The sequence below is a fragment of the Falco cherrug genome, chromosome 13, assembly GCF_023634085.1.
Source record: "Falco cherrug isolate bFalChe1 chromosome 13, bFalChe1.pri, whole genome shotgun sequence".
In the NCBI taxonomy this organism is placed as follows: Eukaryota; Metazoa; Chordata; class Aves; order Falconiformes; family Falconidae; genus Falco; species Falco cherrug.
In genome coordinates, this window is record NC_073709.1 from 3,127,273 (window position 1) to 3,145,202 (window position 17,930).

The window sequence follows — 17,930 nt, forward strand, 5'->3', positions numbered from 1 at the left end:
GGGCTCGGTAGGGAAGGGCTGGGCAGGGGGAAAGCAGGGATGCGCGGGAGGGATGCGGGGATGCGCGGGAGGGATGCGGGAGCGAGCGCAGGGGGCGGGCTGCTGGCAGTCACCAGGGCAACCTGCCTCCATCTCCTGCCTGGCCCGGGCGGGGACACCCCGGCGGCCCCCGCAGGGACCCGCCGGTGCGAGGGGATGCGCAGGCGGGGTGCGCGGGGGACCCCATCCCTCCCGCCCCGCCGCGCCTCCCGGGCTGCCGCATCCCGCCCGCCGCAGCGCCGGCTGAGCGTGGCGGAGCCCCGGAGGATGCTGCGTCCCCCCGCCGGGGGCACAGCCAGCCCAGCACCGCGCACCGGAGGGAGAAGCGTTCCGGGTACGTCCGCTGCGTGATTTTCCATCGGGAAGCGGAGAGCTAAACCAGCAGCTTGCGTTGTGTCTCTTTGTTTGTCACGGGGAAGCTGATTTGCGTGGCGTAGGTGATGGGGGGAGGCAGAGCAGCCTGTATTCCCGCCCGGCAAGTGCGGTCTGTCTTTTTCTTTAAAAGGTCCGAGTCCTTCTGGTCATCTAATTCGGGTCAAGCAGGACTTTGCATTGCCAACAGCCTGCCGTGGATCCCACCGGAGCAGCTCCCAGCACTGCCTGCCGCCCCCCGGGAGGGAGGAGGGAGGCTCTGTCAGTCCCTGGAGGACCGAGAGGTAAAATATGTCCAGCTCACCTCCTCCTTCTGTTCATTCCCCACAGGGTTTAATGGAACCCCTGGGGTTTGTAGCAGTGCGTTACAGCGGCTGGCGGCAGATTCCCAGGCCGCACAGCCGAGGTGCCCACACGCACGGGCACCCCACACCGCAGCCCCTAAGACCCCGAAGAGCCTGAGTGCTCTGTCCCAGCGGGCAACGCTGCTGCCCTGAGGGGAAGACGCCTGGGCAGGGCGCAGGGTTGATGGAGGGAGCAGGGGGGCTACAATCCAAGGGGGAAGGCAGGGGACATGCTTTGCACCTGCTGTGCGGCACAGTTCTCATCCCCTTCTCCCTCTGCCTGTGCCCTTGCCTGCAGGCTGGCCCCCATCCCCGGTGGTGTCCCGTCCATGGACCACCTCCCAGCATGAACGCCGACACCGAGCAGCTGCCGGCAGGGGCCCAGGGGGCTGGCGTGCCCCTCTGGACCGTATCCAGCTGGGCTGCCTCCGAGGTGCCCCCCAACACCAGCACGGCCACGGGAGAAGCTGGCCGGCAGCAGGGGCAGGCGGAGTGGGGCGGCAAGGCGGGCGAGATAGCAGGCATGGTGGTGATCCAGTGCATCTACGCCCTGGTGTGCCTGCTGGGGCTGCTGGGCAACTCCCTGGTGATCTTTGTCATCCTGCGCTATGCCAAGATGAAGACAGCCACCAACATCTACCTGCTCAACCTGGCCATTGCCGATGAACTTTTCATGCTCAGCATCCCCTTCGTGGCCACATCAGCCGCCCTGCACCACTGGCCCTTCGGCCGGGCCCTGTGCCGCACCGTTCTGGGCGTTGATGGGCTCAACATGTTCACCAGCGTCTTCTGCTTGACCGTCCTCAGCCTGGACCGCTACATCGCGGTGGTGCACCCACTGCGGGCAGCCACCTACCGCCGTCCTCGAGTGGCCAAGATGGTCAACGGCGGCGTGTGGCTCCTCTCCTTGCTGGTGGCTTCACCCATCCCAATCTTCGCCGGTACAGCAACCACCCGCGACGGCCAGGCTGTGGCCTGCAACCTCCTGTGGCCAAGCCCAGCCTGGTCGGCAGCTTTTGTGGTCTACACCACCTTGCTGGGCTTCTTGCTGCCAGTGTTGGCCATGGGGCTGTGCTACCTGCTGATTGTGGGCAAGATGCGGGCGGTGGCGCAGCGGGTGGGCTGGCAGCAGCGCCGGCGCTCTGAGGGCAAGCTGACGCGCCTGGTGCTGATGGTGGTTGCCATGTTTGTGGTCTGCTGGATGCCCTTCTACGTGGTGCAGCTGGTCAACCTTCTGCTGCCCGGCCGCCTGGATGCCACCGTCAACAATGCCTCCCTCATCCTCAGCTACTCCAACAGCTGCGCCAACCCCATCCTCTATGGTTTCCTCTCCGAAAATTTCCGGCACTCCTTCCACGGCGTGCTGCGCCGCTGCCTCGACGCCAGCCTCTGCTGCTGCCACACTGGGGAGGGGGCTGCTGAGGAGGAAGAGGAGGAGGAAGAACCCCTTGACTACTGTGCCGCTCCCCGGGGGGACGACAAGGGCAAGGGCTGCGTCTGCCCACCCCTGCCCTGCCAGCAGGAGCCCGTGCACCCTGAGCCCTGCTGCAAGCCCGGACCCCTCCTCACAAAGACCACGGCCTTCTAGCGTGCCCTCACACCTCACCAGTCCCCGTGGGCATCTCCACTCGGCATGGGCAAAGGGGACCCTGGAGGAAGAGGGGACACGCCACCAATGCCCCGCACCGCCAGTCCCCACTCGCGCTGTTGCAGCTCAACAAAATAAAAAGCCATAAGACTGGCCTGTGACACAGTTAATTACGTTGGCTGAGTAACTATTGCCATTACCTTCGGCACGCAGGAGCCTCCGCTGGGATCAGGGATGGTGAGGATTTCAAAATGTGTTGGTGAAGGGCAACTAGCCACGGGGCACGTGCCCCTCTGGGATAATAAAACACAAGCTGCCCGTTCCATCCCTGAGACATGCTCTGAAAGACGGGGAACAGCCTGAAAGCCCATCAGCCCCGCTACATCTATGGCAGAGCAAGGGGGTAGCACCAGACCAGACCTCGATGCCAGCTCTGAAGGTTGAGGAGAGGACAGGATCAACCTGACCCCTTTGGGTTCCTCTTCTGTAACAAAAAAAAAAGGGAGGTTCTGAGCAACTGAGATGAGAGCTTGAGACTCCGCAACCTGAGCCTTGGCAGGCTCCAGGGCGTCCCAAGCCTCCCTCCAGCTACTGGGGAAAGGAAAAAACTTTGGTCCCAGCGATAAACCTCCCCCACAAATTCCCAGGCAAAGGGATTTTAGGACACACAGGACCAAACCTGCATTTTCCACAAGAAAACCCAGGAGAACAGAGTCCCGCGCTCTTTGCCGCAGGTAAACATCACCTCTAGTGGTACTTGAAACACATACCCATAGAAACTTCAGCTGAGGAACAGCCCCGGGGCTCTACCGGCTTGGTCATGCTGAGGTAGCATTAAATTAGCCATTTCCAGCTTATTTGGTTTTAACTTGGTCCTTTTAATGTTATTCTTGTTATCCTCCATTATTTATGGCTCATTCCTTCTATTTTAATCACACAGGCAAAATAACGGGCAGGGCGTGTTTTCAGCCTGATGCTCCACTAAGAGCCCACAACTCCTTTTTCCCTTTTTTTTTTTTTTTTTCCATTTTCTTTTTTTCATCTCGCTCCAGCAGGGTTTGTGACTTCTGGAGCTCTGGCTGCGAGATGGGCCAATGCTCGGTGAGGCAAACCATTTGTTTTGGGGAAGGGGAGAAAGAATATTTCATTAGCAGCTTTCTATAAACCAGACTGTAAAAGCTTTATTGGTCTACACACAAAATCACCATGTGATTGTGCATCGCGTAGGGTATATTTCCAATAAATAAATATTTACAAATGTGCCGGGTGTATAAAACAGTGGGTTGAATCATTTACATTAGGAAAGCTACGGTTCGTACAATGCATATCTTTTTCTTTTCCTTGGAGGCTGCAGTGTAGCTCTGCCCTTCTGGGGTGAGGGGGGGGGGGGGCGGTGCAAACGCTGCGTGATCGCAAGCTCAGTCACCACGCAAGTGGGGGGAAGGCTGGGGGACACAACCCCCCTGAGCTCCGCAGCCCCTCTGCAGCATCCAGCCCTCCCAAGCTCTGACCTCAGGCTTGCAAAACTTCCTGTGGGAAAGCCAACTGCTGCTGCACGCCGATATTTCACGGGCATAAAGCTGTCAGCACCCGCTCCGCCGCTCGCCCTGTGCCCGCACCAACAGCTGCCGGCCTCACCCCATGGCGGCTGCTGGAGCAGGACCCCCCGCCCCGGCAACAGGCTGCCTTTGCAGAGCTGCCCCTTGCCTCCCGACCCAACGATGGAGCTGGAAAAGCACATCAAAATACTTCTCCAGATTTATCCCTCCCCCCCCCCCCCCCCGTGTGGCTGGAAAGTAAGCAGCGGGCTGGATCCTGCGCACCAGGGAAAGTTTTGCCGTGAGCCTCAACATGGGTTAGACTCAGCCCCGACTAAGGGAAAAACCAGGAAAAAACCCTGTGGGCAGGAGGGGTCAGTCAAGCGGGTTTGTAAAAAAAGGCAATCAAAGGGTTTAACCCAACAGTAGCAGAAAATCACGGAAGAAATTGCATGGGGAACACGAGGCTCGCCAGGACTGCAAATGGCCTTTCCTACCATGGATAAAAATGATGCTGGCAGTCTTGGTATTCCTGTTTCGGCTCTGCGCCCCTGAAAAAAAGCCCCGAAACAGTAAGAAGGACTAGAAATCAGGGATTTTAGCCCTCGCACGGTGATGCTCAGCAGGGTCCCCAGCGAGCGATTTAAGGTGAAAAGTGCTCAGCTGCCAGAGATGAGAGGCAAAAGATGGGGACAGGGACAAAACCCAGGGCTCTGCTGGCGAGGCAGAGGGGCGCAGAGGAGTGTGGCAGAGCGCCGACCACAAGATCTTTGCTCCTTCTTCCATTGCCCATGAATTTAAAAACAAACTAAACCAAGCCCATACAAAAGCAGGAGCATCCCTGTCCCTCGCCGTCCCGTCCAGTGCAGCGGCATGCCCCCGGCCCGGGGAGTGGGCTTGGGGGCGGCAGCCTCCCGTCCTGGGCAGCCACTCGGTCCCACGCTTGGTGGGGACTGAAGTAGCCCGTTCCAGCCGGAGACGTCCCTCCTGCAACACACTCACGGTTTGTGCTTGAAGCTCGCCCCTCCCTGCCCCGACTGCCGTCTCAGAAAAGGAACGCCGAATGCCCACCACCCGCAAAGGGAGCGGCCAGGGAGCTCCGTGCCCTCCACCTTCGCTGCTCTCTGGCACGAGTATTGCAAGAGTCGGCTGCAAAGCAGTGAGCGTTCTCGGCAGTGGGGCTGATCACAGCGCTTCCCAAATTCTCATTTGAAAAAACCACGAGGGCGGGGGGAGGTAAATGCTACCCAGTTCCATCCGCACCCCCCTCCGTCCTGACGGCTCTCCCTACAATTTCTGGCTGGGGACGGCACACCCCAAGGTGACCGGCTGGAGTCCCATCTCCTTTTCGTGGGGGCCACTGCACTTGTAATCCATGGTGGCAGGGGGCCTGCAGCGCTTCTTTGCCAGGTGGTAGCCCAGGGCCAGCAGAGCCAGGGCTGCGGAGAGGACGCCCACAGAGATGCCCACCAGCACGCCAGGGTGGAGGCGCTCCACCTTTGGCGGGGTCCGGCTGGGGATGGGCACCGGGGGTTCGGACCCGGCAGCGTCCCCAGAGTACGCTCCCTCCTTGTCGTCCTCCTGGATTTTGATGCAGTGGTTCTGGCTGTGGAGCCGGTAGCCGGCGTGGCAGTGGCACTCGTAGCTGCCGGGGCGGTTGGTGCAGTTGTGCTCGCAGAAGTTCATGTCGCACTCGTCGATGTCCACACAGACCTTGCTGCTGTTGGCATCGTCGTCCAGCACGAAGCCATCAGGGCACTCGCAGGCCAGGGTGTGCGGGTCGCACTGGGCCGGGCACTGGCTGCGGTTGCAGTGCAGCAGGCAGTGGGTGGGCTTCAGTGAGTCGATGGCGTAGCCCGGGAAGCAGCTGCAGCGGTAGCCATCGGGCACGTCCTCGCACTGCTGCTCGCAGGGTGCCTCGTAGCAGCGGGAGAGGGGCCGGCAGTGCCCCTCCACCATCTCGTAGCCACGCTGGCAATGGCACTCGAAGCCGCCCTCGGTGTTGACGCAGACCTGCTCGCACAGCCTGGGCACGGCAGCGCAGTCGTCGATGTCCTCGCAGCTGCTGCCGTCGGCGGCCAGCCGGTAGCCCGCCTCGCACATGCAGAGGAAGGAGGCGCCGGCCACGACGCAGTGATGCTGGCAGGGCGCGCCGGCGCAGGGCGAGCCGCACCCGCGGCCGTCGGGGCTCAGCACCTTGCCGTCGGGGCAGGAGCAGCGCGGCCGGCCGCCCTCCTCGCCGCACGCCCCCTCGCAGCCCCCGGCGGCCAGGCGGCAGGGCCAGGCTCCGGGCTCGGCGCGGCTCCAGCGCGGTCCCCCGCCCTCCCCGTCCTCCTCGCAGCGCAGCTCCAGCCCCAGGGCCGGCACGATGGCCGCGCTGCGGGGCGGCAGCGCCAGGAAGTCCCCGCCGCGGGCGCCGAAGGGGGTTGTGTAGGTGACGGGCAGCCCCTCGGCGGGGGGCAGGCGGCCGCAGCTGGCCGCGTAGTTGTACTCGCAGAGGAAGCCGTCGGCCGGCGCATCGCAGCGCCTCTCCTCCCAGCGCAGATCCCGCGACACGGTCACGCAGCGCTCTCCGCACCGCCGCCCCGACGGCGCCCAGTTGGAGTAGTCGGTGCGGCGGTCGCCCGTCACCCACTGGAAGCCCCGCAGGCGCTGGGCCGGCTCGGTGCAGGGCAGGGGGGACGGCAGGCGCAGCCCCAGCCACAGCCGCCCGCCGCGGCTCTGCAGCAGCAGCGCGATGGCGTCCTCCGCCACGGTGGAGCGGACGGTCATCAGGTGCCCGCCGCCGCGCTCGCACACCGCGCTGGCCTCCGCGAACGGCCGCGCCGCCCAGAACACGGCGAAGCAGTCGTGCTCCAGGCACTGCGCGCCCGAGGGGGCGGCCGGCCCCGGCTCCCCCCCCGGCTCCGGCTCCCGCCCCTGCCCCAGCGCCAGCGCCAGCCCGGCCAGCAGCAGCGGCAGCGGGAGCCGCCGCATGGCGGGCGGCGGACGGGCCGGCCCGCACGGCAAACCTCTGGCACGCCGTCGGCCCGGCCGCCCGCCCCATTTATAGCCGGTGCCGGCGCCCCCCGCCCCTCGCCGCAGGAAGGAAGCGCCTCCGGGGACGGGCCGCCGCCGCCGCGCGGAGTGATTGCGGCGGGGGCGGCCGGTAAATCCCGGCTGCCGCCCACCCCGAGCTCCCCCCCCCACCCCGCTGCCCGCCCGCCCCGTCCTGCCGCCGGCTCCTCCCCGCCCAGCCGGGGGCCGGGGGCGCTCAGCGGGGGGCGCGGGGGAGCCGAGCGCTGCCCAGGGGTACCCCCTCTCGGGGCGCGCCGGCAGCCGGGCTCCGGGGCTGAGCAGCGCCGGGAAAAAGCCATTTTTTGCCTTGTCCCGAGGGAGAGCAAGCGGCGGAGGGCTGCTCCCTGGCCGAAGGGCCCCCGGGGGGGAAGGCAGCCCGATGGAGCCCCCCCGGCTCAGCGCCCCGGCTCAGTATAGCATCGGCTCCACCGCGCTCAGCACCGGCCCAATGCCTGCTGAGCACCCGCAGCTGGCACCAGTGGCCATGACAAAGCTGGTGTGAGGTGGCGATGGGGAAGCCAACGTGGGCGGCGATGGCAAAGCCAACATGGCTGGTGACGGCGAAGCCACCGTGAGACAGCGATGGTGAAGCTGACACAAAGTGGTGATGGCAAAGCCAACGTTAGATGACAATGACAAAGCTGACATGGATGGCGATGGCAAAGCCCACATCAGACGGCAATGGCAAAGCTGACAGGAGATGGCGATGGCAGCAGCACTGACGGCAGCCCCCATGCCATCCCCACTAGCCCCTACCCCAGCGGGGACGCCCTGTCGGGGCCGGGCAGCTGGCCTGTGGGTCCCTGCCAGCCTGCCTGGCACTGCTCAGCCCCTGCCTCGCCGAGCCGGGGGTCCCAGCTCCACCACAGTCGTTCCTATCCCCTCCAAGGCCGCTGCTGCTCAGCTGCACACCACAAGGATCCCTCCGGACCTCAAAGGCAGTGAGGGTGGGGGGCTGTAGGGTGCCGGGGGTCTCACCCCCAGGGTCCTGTCTCCCCTTCCTCACAGGTGCCTCTGCTGCTTTCTGGACAGCTGTACCCTTTCCGTGCTTTTATTTTTGCAGGATCCGCCTCTGCTGTCAGAAACAGCCCAGAGCAAAACAAAAATGAAAAGCAAACATCCAAAGCCTCGCCACTCAAAGGAAAGGGTATTTGACCCTTTTTTTTTTTTCAATTTTGAGACCAGTGTTTTTACCGAAAGACTCAGTCACTGCAATTAGCCCTCGGGATCCCCTGCGGAGCAGCAAATCCCTGGTTCCTCACTTCGCTGGTTGCGAGTAGGTTACTTTATTAAACTTGTATGTTTGTCTTGTCCTCTTCCTGTGCGGTTCGCATAGCTTACACGGTGCTGTGGAGAGAAGGAAAGATGGGGAAAAGAGTAATAATAATCCTGAATAATAAACATAACTAATACAATAAAAAAAATAATTTTTAATATATATATTTTTAAAAGCCATCACGAGGCAAACTGTGCTGCTTGGTAGCTCGGTAGCTGCAAAGCTAGCCTGATGGAAATGGGCACAGAGGAGCTCGTGCTCTTTATCAGACACCTTTCCCCTGCCCATCTTTGGCCTCTTTCACACCTTCATCCATGGCGCTCTGGGAAGGGGAGTACCAAGGAAATGCTATTTTCCTTTCAACTGCAGGAGGAACGATGGAGAGCTCCGAGCTTGGCCTACAGAGCATTCCGGTCTATCCTTCCAACCCCTTGAAAATTCCAGCTCGTTCACCTGCACGGGAAACAAAAGCCTATGGGTGTGATTCTGCCCGCAGGGATGCTCGCCCAGGAGAGGGGCAGGCAGGGGCATGGCGCAGGGCTGGGGTCAGCCCAGGGGTCCTTAACCTCAGCCTATAAGCCATCGTCTCCCCCTAAGATTCCATTCCTGCCAGCGTGAATCATTTGTCTGGGAAGAGCTCAGCTGCTCTTCATCGCCACAAAACATGCACAGGGGATAATTCCCAGAAGCTTCCTGGAGGGCTTGGTAACGCTGACCTTGCGTTGCTTTAGTAAAACCTGTCATTCCCCAGTTGTGGGTTTTATTTCACTTCTGGTGGTGTTTTCCTTTTCCTTTTTCCTTCTTTTTCTTTTCCTTTTCTTTTTCCTTTTTCGTTTTCTTTTCCTTTTTCTGTTCTTTTCCTTTTTCTTTTTCTTTCTTTTTCATTTTTGTCTGTTTTCAGAAGCAAAAGAGCAAAATAAGGGGGGAATGGTCTGGGCAAACAACAGAAAAAGAAAGGAGACAGAATGTGATGGGTGGAAAGGAAAAAAACCTGATAGTTTTCTGTTCTTTTTTTAAAAAAAAACAAACAAAAGAAGTAATTATAAAAATGGTTACAATTCTCCTTTTCAAGGCTGCATGATGAGAAATATTTTGAAAAATTCCAGGAAAAAATACAGTACTCCCCAAACAACGATTACTCAGGTCATCCCACTGATGTCCTTGCCCTGCTGACAACAGTTTGCCGGGCTGGTCTCGCTACTAGACGGGGAAAGATAATCTGAGCAGGAGAAAGGAGATTAACCATGTTTTAATAACTCTTTTTTCATTGAGATGACCCTTTCTCTCCGTGGCCCCGGAGCAGGGCAGGCGGTGGTGGTGCGGCGGCGCAGGGCTGACTCACGGTGCTCTTCCTGCCGCCACCCGCCTGGCCCCCCGACGGCTGCCCCCCGCGATAACCCAGGGCGACCTTTCGCTCTGCTTGGGTCTGACTCACCGGGATGTCACTGTCACCCTCGGGCAGAGGAATGCTGCTGGCGGGTATTTTGAATAGTTCCGACCTGCGGTTATGTGTCACGGATCTTCTCTGCTTGGTCCTCGGGCTTTGGAAATGAGGTTCCTCATGTCAGGATGCTGATAATTATACACAGTTTAATATAATGTAATAGTTGAATGTAATACAATATAATTAAGGTAAGTACAATAAATATAATAAGGATAATAAATATACTATGCTGTAATGTGCTGTAATATAATAAATATAATGTGTACTATGCTAGACTGTAATGTAATGGAATATAATGAATATAATTACTATACTGTACTGTAATGTGATATAATAAATATAATTCATGTAATATAATAAATGTATATAGACTATACTGTACTGTACTGTTATATAATAAGTATATTTAACATAATAAATATAACACAATATCATAAATATACTATACTGTAATGTAATATAATAGATATAATTTATATAAAAGTACAATAAATATAATAAATATACTATACTATGACATAACAATATAATCTCAAATTGTTACGTCAGGATGACCAAAGCCTGAAGGGCAGAGCGCTGAGCAGCACACACGTGCCTTTCCATGGGCGCACGCTCTGCCCTGGTCCCGCCTGGGACCGTTAAGCCCGGTTGGGCCCTTCTGCCCGCGTTGGGTGACTTGTGTGGGCTGGGCGTACGAGCCCTGCTCCCGCCGCGCTGCCACCACAATCTGTGCAGAAAAAGCAGATTTCCCTGCCCTGAACCAGAGGAAAAACATCTCAAGGCCAGGTAGCGGTGGACAAACGAATACATCCAAAAATACGACTCGGTGCCTGGGCAGGCACCTGGGCGGGATGGGGACCTGCAAGGGGGCATTGCTGCACAGCCGTCCTGAGGATGCTTAATTGGCTGCACACCAATTAAGAGCATTACTTGTGGTTTTGCCTGGAGGGAGTTTTGTCCACCATGGCTTTGGAGAAGGCAGGGCTGGAGGGCTCAGGCCTGGTGGTGAGTGAGCCTTCTTCCCGGCCAGAACTGGAAAAATGTTTTCTCCACAGGTGCCTGCGTGGCTCCATGGTCTCCTACGGCCACAGTTTTCAGCCTGGGTGCAGAAAATGCAGCTTGGGAGCAGTGGTAGGGCTGGACTAGGTCCTGCAAGCACGCCTGCTACTTTTTTTTCCCTCTGGCTCATAGTTTTATGTTAATTCTTGGACTACAACCAGGGAAAGCAGCCGATGCAGTTTCCCACAGGGATTAAAGCTTCCTGAGGCTGGGTGTCTGTGACATCTGGCACGGCAAGTGTGTGACTTCTTCTCCCACCATCACCTCCACGCGGTGCCCTGCCCTCACCCCCCTCCCCCCATACCCCCCCCCCCCTCCCAGTGCCACCCCATGCCCCTGCCCCAAGCCAGTGCAGCCGAGTTAATCGGCATTTTCTCTAAGGGCTGGCAAGCACATAGCTCCATTTACAGGGAATGGAGAGGTGAGGCAAACCTTGTCAGGACCCCAGCAGGGAAAAGGCTGGAAGTTTGGCTTATCTAGGGGCTAATCTTATCCTTCACCGTCAGCTTTCTGTTGACCCTTGCAGCATCCTTGAGACATGCACTTGCCCAGCAGCTCGAGGTCCCCGAGGCTGGGTTTTCCCTTAGGAAATTTCCCGTAGCATCTTTGCTCTGACGCAGGCTGGCTCCTTCCCCCGACACGTTGTCACCAGCCTTGCTCGAATCTGCTTGGCCAGACGTGAACTTCACTTAGCAGCCTTGAAAGGGCTCGGGAAAGCCAAATGCCAAGAAACATTTAAAAGATAAAAATAATAAAAAGAGGAAATGAACAGACATCTAAAGCATCTGTTTTTGCAGTGGCTGACTGTGGAATTTGAAGGCAGAAGCATGGTATTTTGTAGATAATATTTTAACTTTAGTCAGTACCTTTTCTCTAAATTCTTCTGGTGGGAGCTGTTTCCCTGCAGCACCTTTCCTAGAAATGGGGGAAAATTATAAATGGGGTATGGCAGAATTAGCATGTTGCACTGCTTGGCTTTGTTTTATTGGGTTAGCGGGGAGGCTATTGCAGGGGGCCCTCCACCCAGCGTGCCCCAACCTCGGCCCAGCACAATAAATGAGATCAGAGGTAACAGCAGGCTGGCAGCCTCTTGCCACATTTTGGCTGGCAACAACGTTCCTGCTAAGATATCACCATCATCCCACCCTTGGCAGCTCCTTGTGCTTGGCAGGGACACCCCCTGCTCCCTGCACAGGCTCTGCCAGCAAATTTTACCTGGCCAGCGGCCGGCAGAACAACTCTGGGAACGCTCCTTGTAGTCTGATGTGTCAGAGGCACCAAACATCCATCATGAGACGCAGTGTCCTTTTTTTAGGGTTTTCTTGCTTTTAAACACTATTCCAGGCAAATATCAATGAGTCATGAAACACCGCATGAATGCTACTTCAGGCATGGGTGAAACAAATGGGGGTTTATGTTGTTGAGGGGGTTTTCCCCCATCTTTGAGACCCTTTCCCTGTTCAGGATGGCCTTTCTTTGTTGGTGCATGCCATGGGGGTAGCTCTAGCTGCCAGCAGTCCTGCAGCTTGAATTCATGGAGCTTCTGTGTCCGGTTGCTGACCAGAGCCAGAAAACCAGATCTCTGCCCTCATGCAGAGCTAGGCTGAAATCAGCAGGTTTGCTTGTGGGCTTAGGAATTTGCTCGTGGGTTTAGGACCATGTTCATGGGCTTAGGACCTGGTTTATGGGTTTAGGACCTGGCTTATGGGCTTACGACCTTGCTCATGGGTTTACTCACTCAAGTGAGTCCACACTTGCTTGTGGACTCAGGGTCCAACTGAGATCATCCCAGTGCCTTGGTAGACACAAAGTGGATGGTCCTCCCTCAGGACAGCAGTGCCTATGAAAGCATGAGACCCCACTGACTTTGCTGCATGAGGGATGAGCGCGGACAGAGGCTCTGTTAGCACCATCCACCGCTGTAGAAAATGCAAGGATTACATGTACGAAATAAATAATAGAGCTTGATATCATATATATGTATTAAAAACCACTGAAGACGCATTCTATTTAGATTTTATTGGTGTTTCATCAGAAAAGCAACATATGGTGTTATTCAATGTGTGGGATAACCTTATCCTTTTAGTCAAAGACAAAGTCGACTCAGTCCTGACGTGCCGCTGCCATGAAGGACAAGGAGTGTCTTAATTCTGGACCGTAAGAATATAACACTTACTTCATTACAAACCAGTTGATATCTACAAGCATTTTGGACGTGTTGGCTAACCCGTCCTGCCATGGCGACAGCAGGACAGTATAGGTCTTGCTTATAATGGCACCTCATGTGTATGGAGGGAACAGGGAGCAGAGGTAGCTGCCCCAGGCACAACGGTAAAACCACCTTGGGCCAGGATGAATGTCCTGTCTCCTTTAAGACAGGGTACCAAACTATCTGGTGCCATTCACATTTGCTTCAGTCCATGGGATTCATGGGGCCCTGGATAACTCTCTAACGAGGACATGGATCAAAACATTCCTGCTGGGTTCGTGGCAGGAAGAAAGGGAGAGATGAGATTATCCAGGTGTAACTGCACCAGGGTGAAGGATGCTACATCAGGAAATAATCCACCCGAGAGAGCCCAAACTAAACCCAGGCACAAAGTAGTGCCTTCCCTAGGCTGGACTCACTACCGTACTCCACTGGTAATACAGTACGCATACCGGAATACACAAAGGTCATAACAGAAATCAGGATTATAGGTTTTAGCGAGGAATTCTGGAATAAATAGCACGTCTCAGATTTGTACCAGCTCTGAGCCTCTGTTTACGCTTCCTTTTCCCTTTTTCATAGTGGAATAAGTGTTAGATACAACAATTAATTGATAACTTAACTGAAAAATAAGGCAGAAAGACCCCGAGACTATTAACATCTGGAAAACACCTCAGCTTTTGATAAAGCAGACCAAGCAGTTAGTGCCCTGCAATGCGAGGCATGGTGCTGCGACTGCCTTTTCCTCACGCAGACCCTGAGTCGGCATAGCCCAACAGCGCAGGCATAATTTTATGTATGTAGGTTGTCTCACCAATTTCGGTATGGTTTCTCATTTGCATAATTTATTCATGCATTTGAAATGCTTTGCCAGCTTGTCATAACACAGACAGGGCATGAATTTTCAGTGGGACTTCTAAGAAGGCCACTGCTGCATTCATTGCTTCTCCCAGCCACTGTGTGGAGAAAAGGAAGCACAGACAGAACATTAGAAACATTTCTATCAGCTACATTTTCCTGTGTTGTTGTGTTTTGGCATTCTTTTAATTTTACAATGGAGACATGAAGACAAGAAAAAACAGCAGGAAAGGGTTTTCCTCCACACATGGAAGAACAGGATGCAGGTCGCTGCCTACAGCAAACTCCTTTGTGTTCAGTTCCCATTTCTGCAGCCATTAAGCCTCGAGCATACAATGAAACGAGCAGAAACCTCAGGAAACCTATGTGCCGTTCAAATCACATGTCTGTTCTTCTCTAGAACCTTTTTGCCTTGTAGAGCACGGGCAAATAATGAAGCTAGCACTGCCTGATGGCAAGCAGGACTGCCTCTGTGCCACTCAGTTTTTTGGGGAGGATTCACGCTGGAACAGCTCAAAGAGGCTTCATTCATGGCCCGGTATAAACAGCCCTCTGAAGTTGGGTACCTGGGGAAAACTGGGGAACAACTTAGCCTTGAGAAAGCATTTGCTTTGAAGAGAGGTTAGAAGTCTTATATATAATAATTAGCAAATATACAACATCCAGTGTATTCTTTGCAGGGGGAGGAATGGAAAACACACACAGCCTGGACCCTGGGCTTCGGGAAGGGGTTCTACCCAAAAAGTATGATCCAGCAGGAAAAATCCAGTCTCTCATCCAGCTGCATTTGAAGGGGAGCACTGTCTTCCGTATTTTGCAAGTAGTTTTAAGCTGAATACACCAGAAACAGAGGTCGTTCTTCTAAGCACAGTTTTTCATACCTTTTTACCATATATCCTCTAGTCTTGGCCCCTCATCTACAAGGCCAAGCTGAACAGCACTCCCCATGCTGTGTGCGCTCGGGGATGGGGGGTGGAGGTTTTGGCCCCCCCCCCCCCCCCCCCAGTACTCAGCGTGATTGCACTCCCTACCCAGGCCTGGGGAGCTGCAGGAATGAAAGCTCCGCTAACCTGGCAGTGCCTGCTCCCCTGGAGAAGCCCTCTGCTGCTGTAGTTTTAAAAAGGTTTATTCAGTTACCTCTGATGTGACATTTTTAATTAAAATAAAAATAAACAACCCTGCTTGTGGCTGCAGAGACCAATTCTTGCCCTGGTGGAACAGAGAAGAATTTCAAACCTATTTCAATGAGAACAAGGCAAAACCGAGGGTTGAATGCAGGCTGTCTGCTGCCAGGGAGGCGAGAGCAGGGGGACTGGTGTTGCTTTTGGATGACAAAGTCTGGGGGGCTGGGGGGGCTGTGCAGGGATGGGGCAGGGAAGCTGCTGCTTTTGCACCTTGGCATTTGAAATACAGGTAGGGGAGACCAAATGAAAAATGAAATTAACCAGTTTGGAAGGCAAATCAAAACTTATAATTTGCTATTTTGAAGCACAGTGGGGTCCTGCAGAGTTGAGGGGCAGCCCTGGCAGGCAAATTCAATCCCATTCCCTCTCTCCACCTGGCAGCACTGTCCCAGTTAACCCTTCTCTCGCGGCAGCGGTGGCTGGTTTGTAAACCGCAGGGCTGATTTGGGCTGCCTTCCCACCCAGCGCCCAGACCTGCCTTTGCAGGAGAGATCAGCTCCCGCTTTGCAAGGAACCCCAGAACAGGCTCCCGGACATGCCATGTTGAACAGACAGCATCGCCCCGTCCCCATCCCCATCCCTTTTCTTTTTTTTTTCAGTTTGCGAAAAAGATGTTCTCTGTCACTGAGGCTCTGCTCCCCCGCCTTGCTGCCTTGGACACCATTACCTGCACTCGCCGCCCACCCTATGGCTCTCCGGCTGCTCCGGCACCCAGCAGTAGTTGTCCGCTGCATTTTTGGCTGTCCGCTTCTCCCGCTTGGCCGCCCTCTTCCTGCAGGCAAGCAGGGCCAGGGCAAAGGCCATCAGCAGCAGGATCGCTACGAGGCTGCCCAGGATGTAGTAGAGTAGCAGCCGGGGGCCGTCGGTGCTGTGCTCGGGGCCGGGCGCTGACCCTACTGCCGTGGGGGCTGGCAGCATTGCCCCGGTGGCGATGCCCAGTGTCCGGGGGATGCCGGTGGTCCATGGGGCACCTGCGGTCTGGAGGCTGCCTGCGGTCTGCAGGGTGCCCCTGGTCCGTGGGACACCTGTGGTACGCAGGGTGCTGTTGGGGGCCCCCGTGGGCTCCTCTCCGGTGGTGGCTGCGGGACGGCAGCCATGTCCATCCTCCTCCAGGACGAAGCCAGGCAGGCAGAGGCACTCAAAGCCACCGGGCAGGTTGCGGCAGGGCCCGGGGCAGGGGTCCCGCAGGCACTCATCTACGTCCAGGCAGGCATCGCCACCGCCGGGCTGGCGCTGGTAGCCGGGCTGGCAGGCGCAGTGGAAGGAGCCGGGGACGTTGAGGCAGAGCTGGGGGCAGACGCCAGGCCGGGCACACTCGTCCTCATCGCGGCAGAGGCGGCCATCCGTCCCGGCCGGCTGGTAGCCGGGCCGGCAGAGGCAGACGAAGCTGCCGGCTGTGTTGTGGCACTCGTGCTGGCAGGGCCCGGCCAGGCACTCGTCCATGTCCAGGCAGCTGCGGCCATCGGGTGCCAGGGCGTAGCCGGCCTCGCAGCCACACTCGAAGCCACCGGGCCGAGTCCGGCAGGTCCCCTGGCAGGGGTTGGGCTGGCAGGCATCCTCGGGCAGGCAGGAGGCCATGTCGGGGGCCAGGACGTAGCCGGGGTGGCAGGCGCACCGCGGGGACTCCCCAGGCGCCTCCAGGCAGCGGTGCTGGCAGCCCCCGTTGCGGTGGGCGCAGGCGGCAGGGCAGAGGGGCCCGGGGGGGTGCCAGGCGAAGCCGCCCCCCTCCAGCGGCCCCTTGCAGAGAGCGAAGGTGGGTCCCTCGCCCCCCTCGCAGGTGACCTCTGCCAGCGTGCCGAAGGGGGCCGCAGCCAGGCGGGAGCTGCGCACCCCGAAGGGGGTGGTGTAGGCCACCCGGCTGGGCCCGGCCAGTGGCAGGGGCCCGCACATCCCGCGGAAGCTGAACTTGCAGAGGAAGGCGGGCAGCAGCGCCCGGCACGGGCGGTCGGCCCAGCCAGCGGGGCCCCAGGGCCCGGCGGGCCGCAGGCTGACGCAGCGGGCGCTGAGGCAGGTGACGGCCGGCTCGGCCAGCCAGGCTGAGTAGTTGCCGGGGTCCCCGCCGGCTGCCCAGGCGAAGCCCCGCAATGGCTCCTGCGGCTGGACGCAGCGGCCCCGTGACAGCGACAGCCCGATCCACGCCGGGTCCAGCCAGCCGGCCATGGCCAGCAGCTCCTGCAGCCGCTCAGCCTCGCCAGGGCTGCGCGCCGGGGCCAGGTTGCCGCCGTTGTGGTGGCAGCGCTCCTGGGCCGCGCTCCAGCCCAGCTCGGCCCGGTGCAGGGTGTAGCAGGCGGTGCCGGCGCACACCACCTCGGCCTCGGCCTCGGCCTCCTCCCCGCCGGAGCCCCGCGGCAGCAGCGGCAGCAGCAGCAGCAGCAGCAGCCGGGCCGCGGCCATCCCGCCGGCTGGACGGACGAAGGGTGGGATGGAGGGACACGCCAGCCGCCGGCTCACATCCCCTCGCCCCACCGCGCTCGCCCTACGCGCATCCTGTGCTCCCCGGTCTCCTATTTATCACCGGAGGCTGCAGTTTCCTGTAGCTGCCTGCTCGCTGCTGCCGGCCCCGGTCCCCTCGCTGTCTTCCCTCTCCTCGCTGCCATCCCAAAGCTCTGGCTGCAGAGGGGCGTGCTGCCCTTCAGCCACCAACGTTTTTCTGCAGGGGAAGCTACCCGGGTTCCTGCTTTTTTCCCTGCTTTTTTAATTTTCCGGGGCTTGATCTACTCGCTCACCCCAGCAGATGACTTTTCTAATCCCTAATAGGGCCTGACCATTTTCAAGCATGCATTGCTAAAAGGGGAAAAAAAGAAAACAAATAACTATGCATAAACAAAACGCTGTGGGATCCCTCGCTATCAGCCTCTAAAGGAAACTGAATATTTGGCGCGGTGTCCCATGCACATGCTACATCTCCAGTGCATTTTTCCCCTTCTTGGTGCGCTTTAAATAGATGGACAAGGCCTGAAAT

The 17,930-nt window shown here is 57.7% G+C and overlaps 3 protein-coding genes and 1 long non-coding RNA gene across 4 annotated transcripts; 1 reads left to right on the forward strand and 3 right to left on the reverse strand.

Moving 5' to 3' along the window:
• The first annotated feature begins 1,057 nt into the window (after window positions 1–1,057).
• SSTR4 (somatostatin receptor 4) lies at window positions 1,058–3,379 on the forward strand. The gene has a single exon (XM_005445635.3). The coding sequence runs from the start codon at window positions 1,102–1,104 to the stop codon at window positions 2,341–2,343; it is 1,242 nt and encodes a 413-aa protein (XP_005445692.3). The 5' UTR covers window positions 1,058–1,101; the 3' UTR covers window positions 2,344–3,379.
• A 119-nt stretch (window positions 3,380–3,498) lies between these two features.
• THBD (thrombomodulin) lies at window positions 3,499–6,932 on the reverse strand. Its single transcript, XM_005445680.4, has one exon. The coding sequence runs from the start codon at window positions 6,855–6,857 to the stop codon at window positions 5,169–5,171; it is 1,689 nt and encodes a 562-aa protein (XP_005445737.3). The 5' UTR covers window positions 6,858–6,932; the 3' UTR covers window positions 3,499–5,168.
• Window positions 6,933–8,073: 1,141 nt separating this feature from the next.
• LOC114017658 (uncharacterized) lies at window positions 8,074–10,029 on the reverse strand. The gene is made up of 2 exons (XR_003562828.2): window positions 8,521–10,029; window positions 8,074–8,285 (listed from the first exon to the last, which is right to left on the reverse strand). It is a non-coding gene; the product is annotated as an uncharacterized LOC114017658 (long non-coding RNA).
• Window positions 10,030–12,717: 2,688 nt separating this feature from the next.
• Window positions 12,718–17,626, reverse strand: CD93 (CD93 molecule). Its single transcript, XM_055725997.1, has one exon. It carries the CDS (start codon window positions 17,360–17,362, stop codon window positions 15,632–15,634), a length of 1,731 nt encoding a protein of 576 aa, XP_055581972.1. The 5' UTR covers window positions 17,363–17,626; the 3' UTR covers window positions 12,718–15,631.
• Window positions 17,627–17,930: the final 304 nt, after the last annotated feature.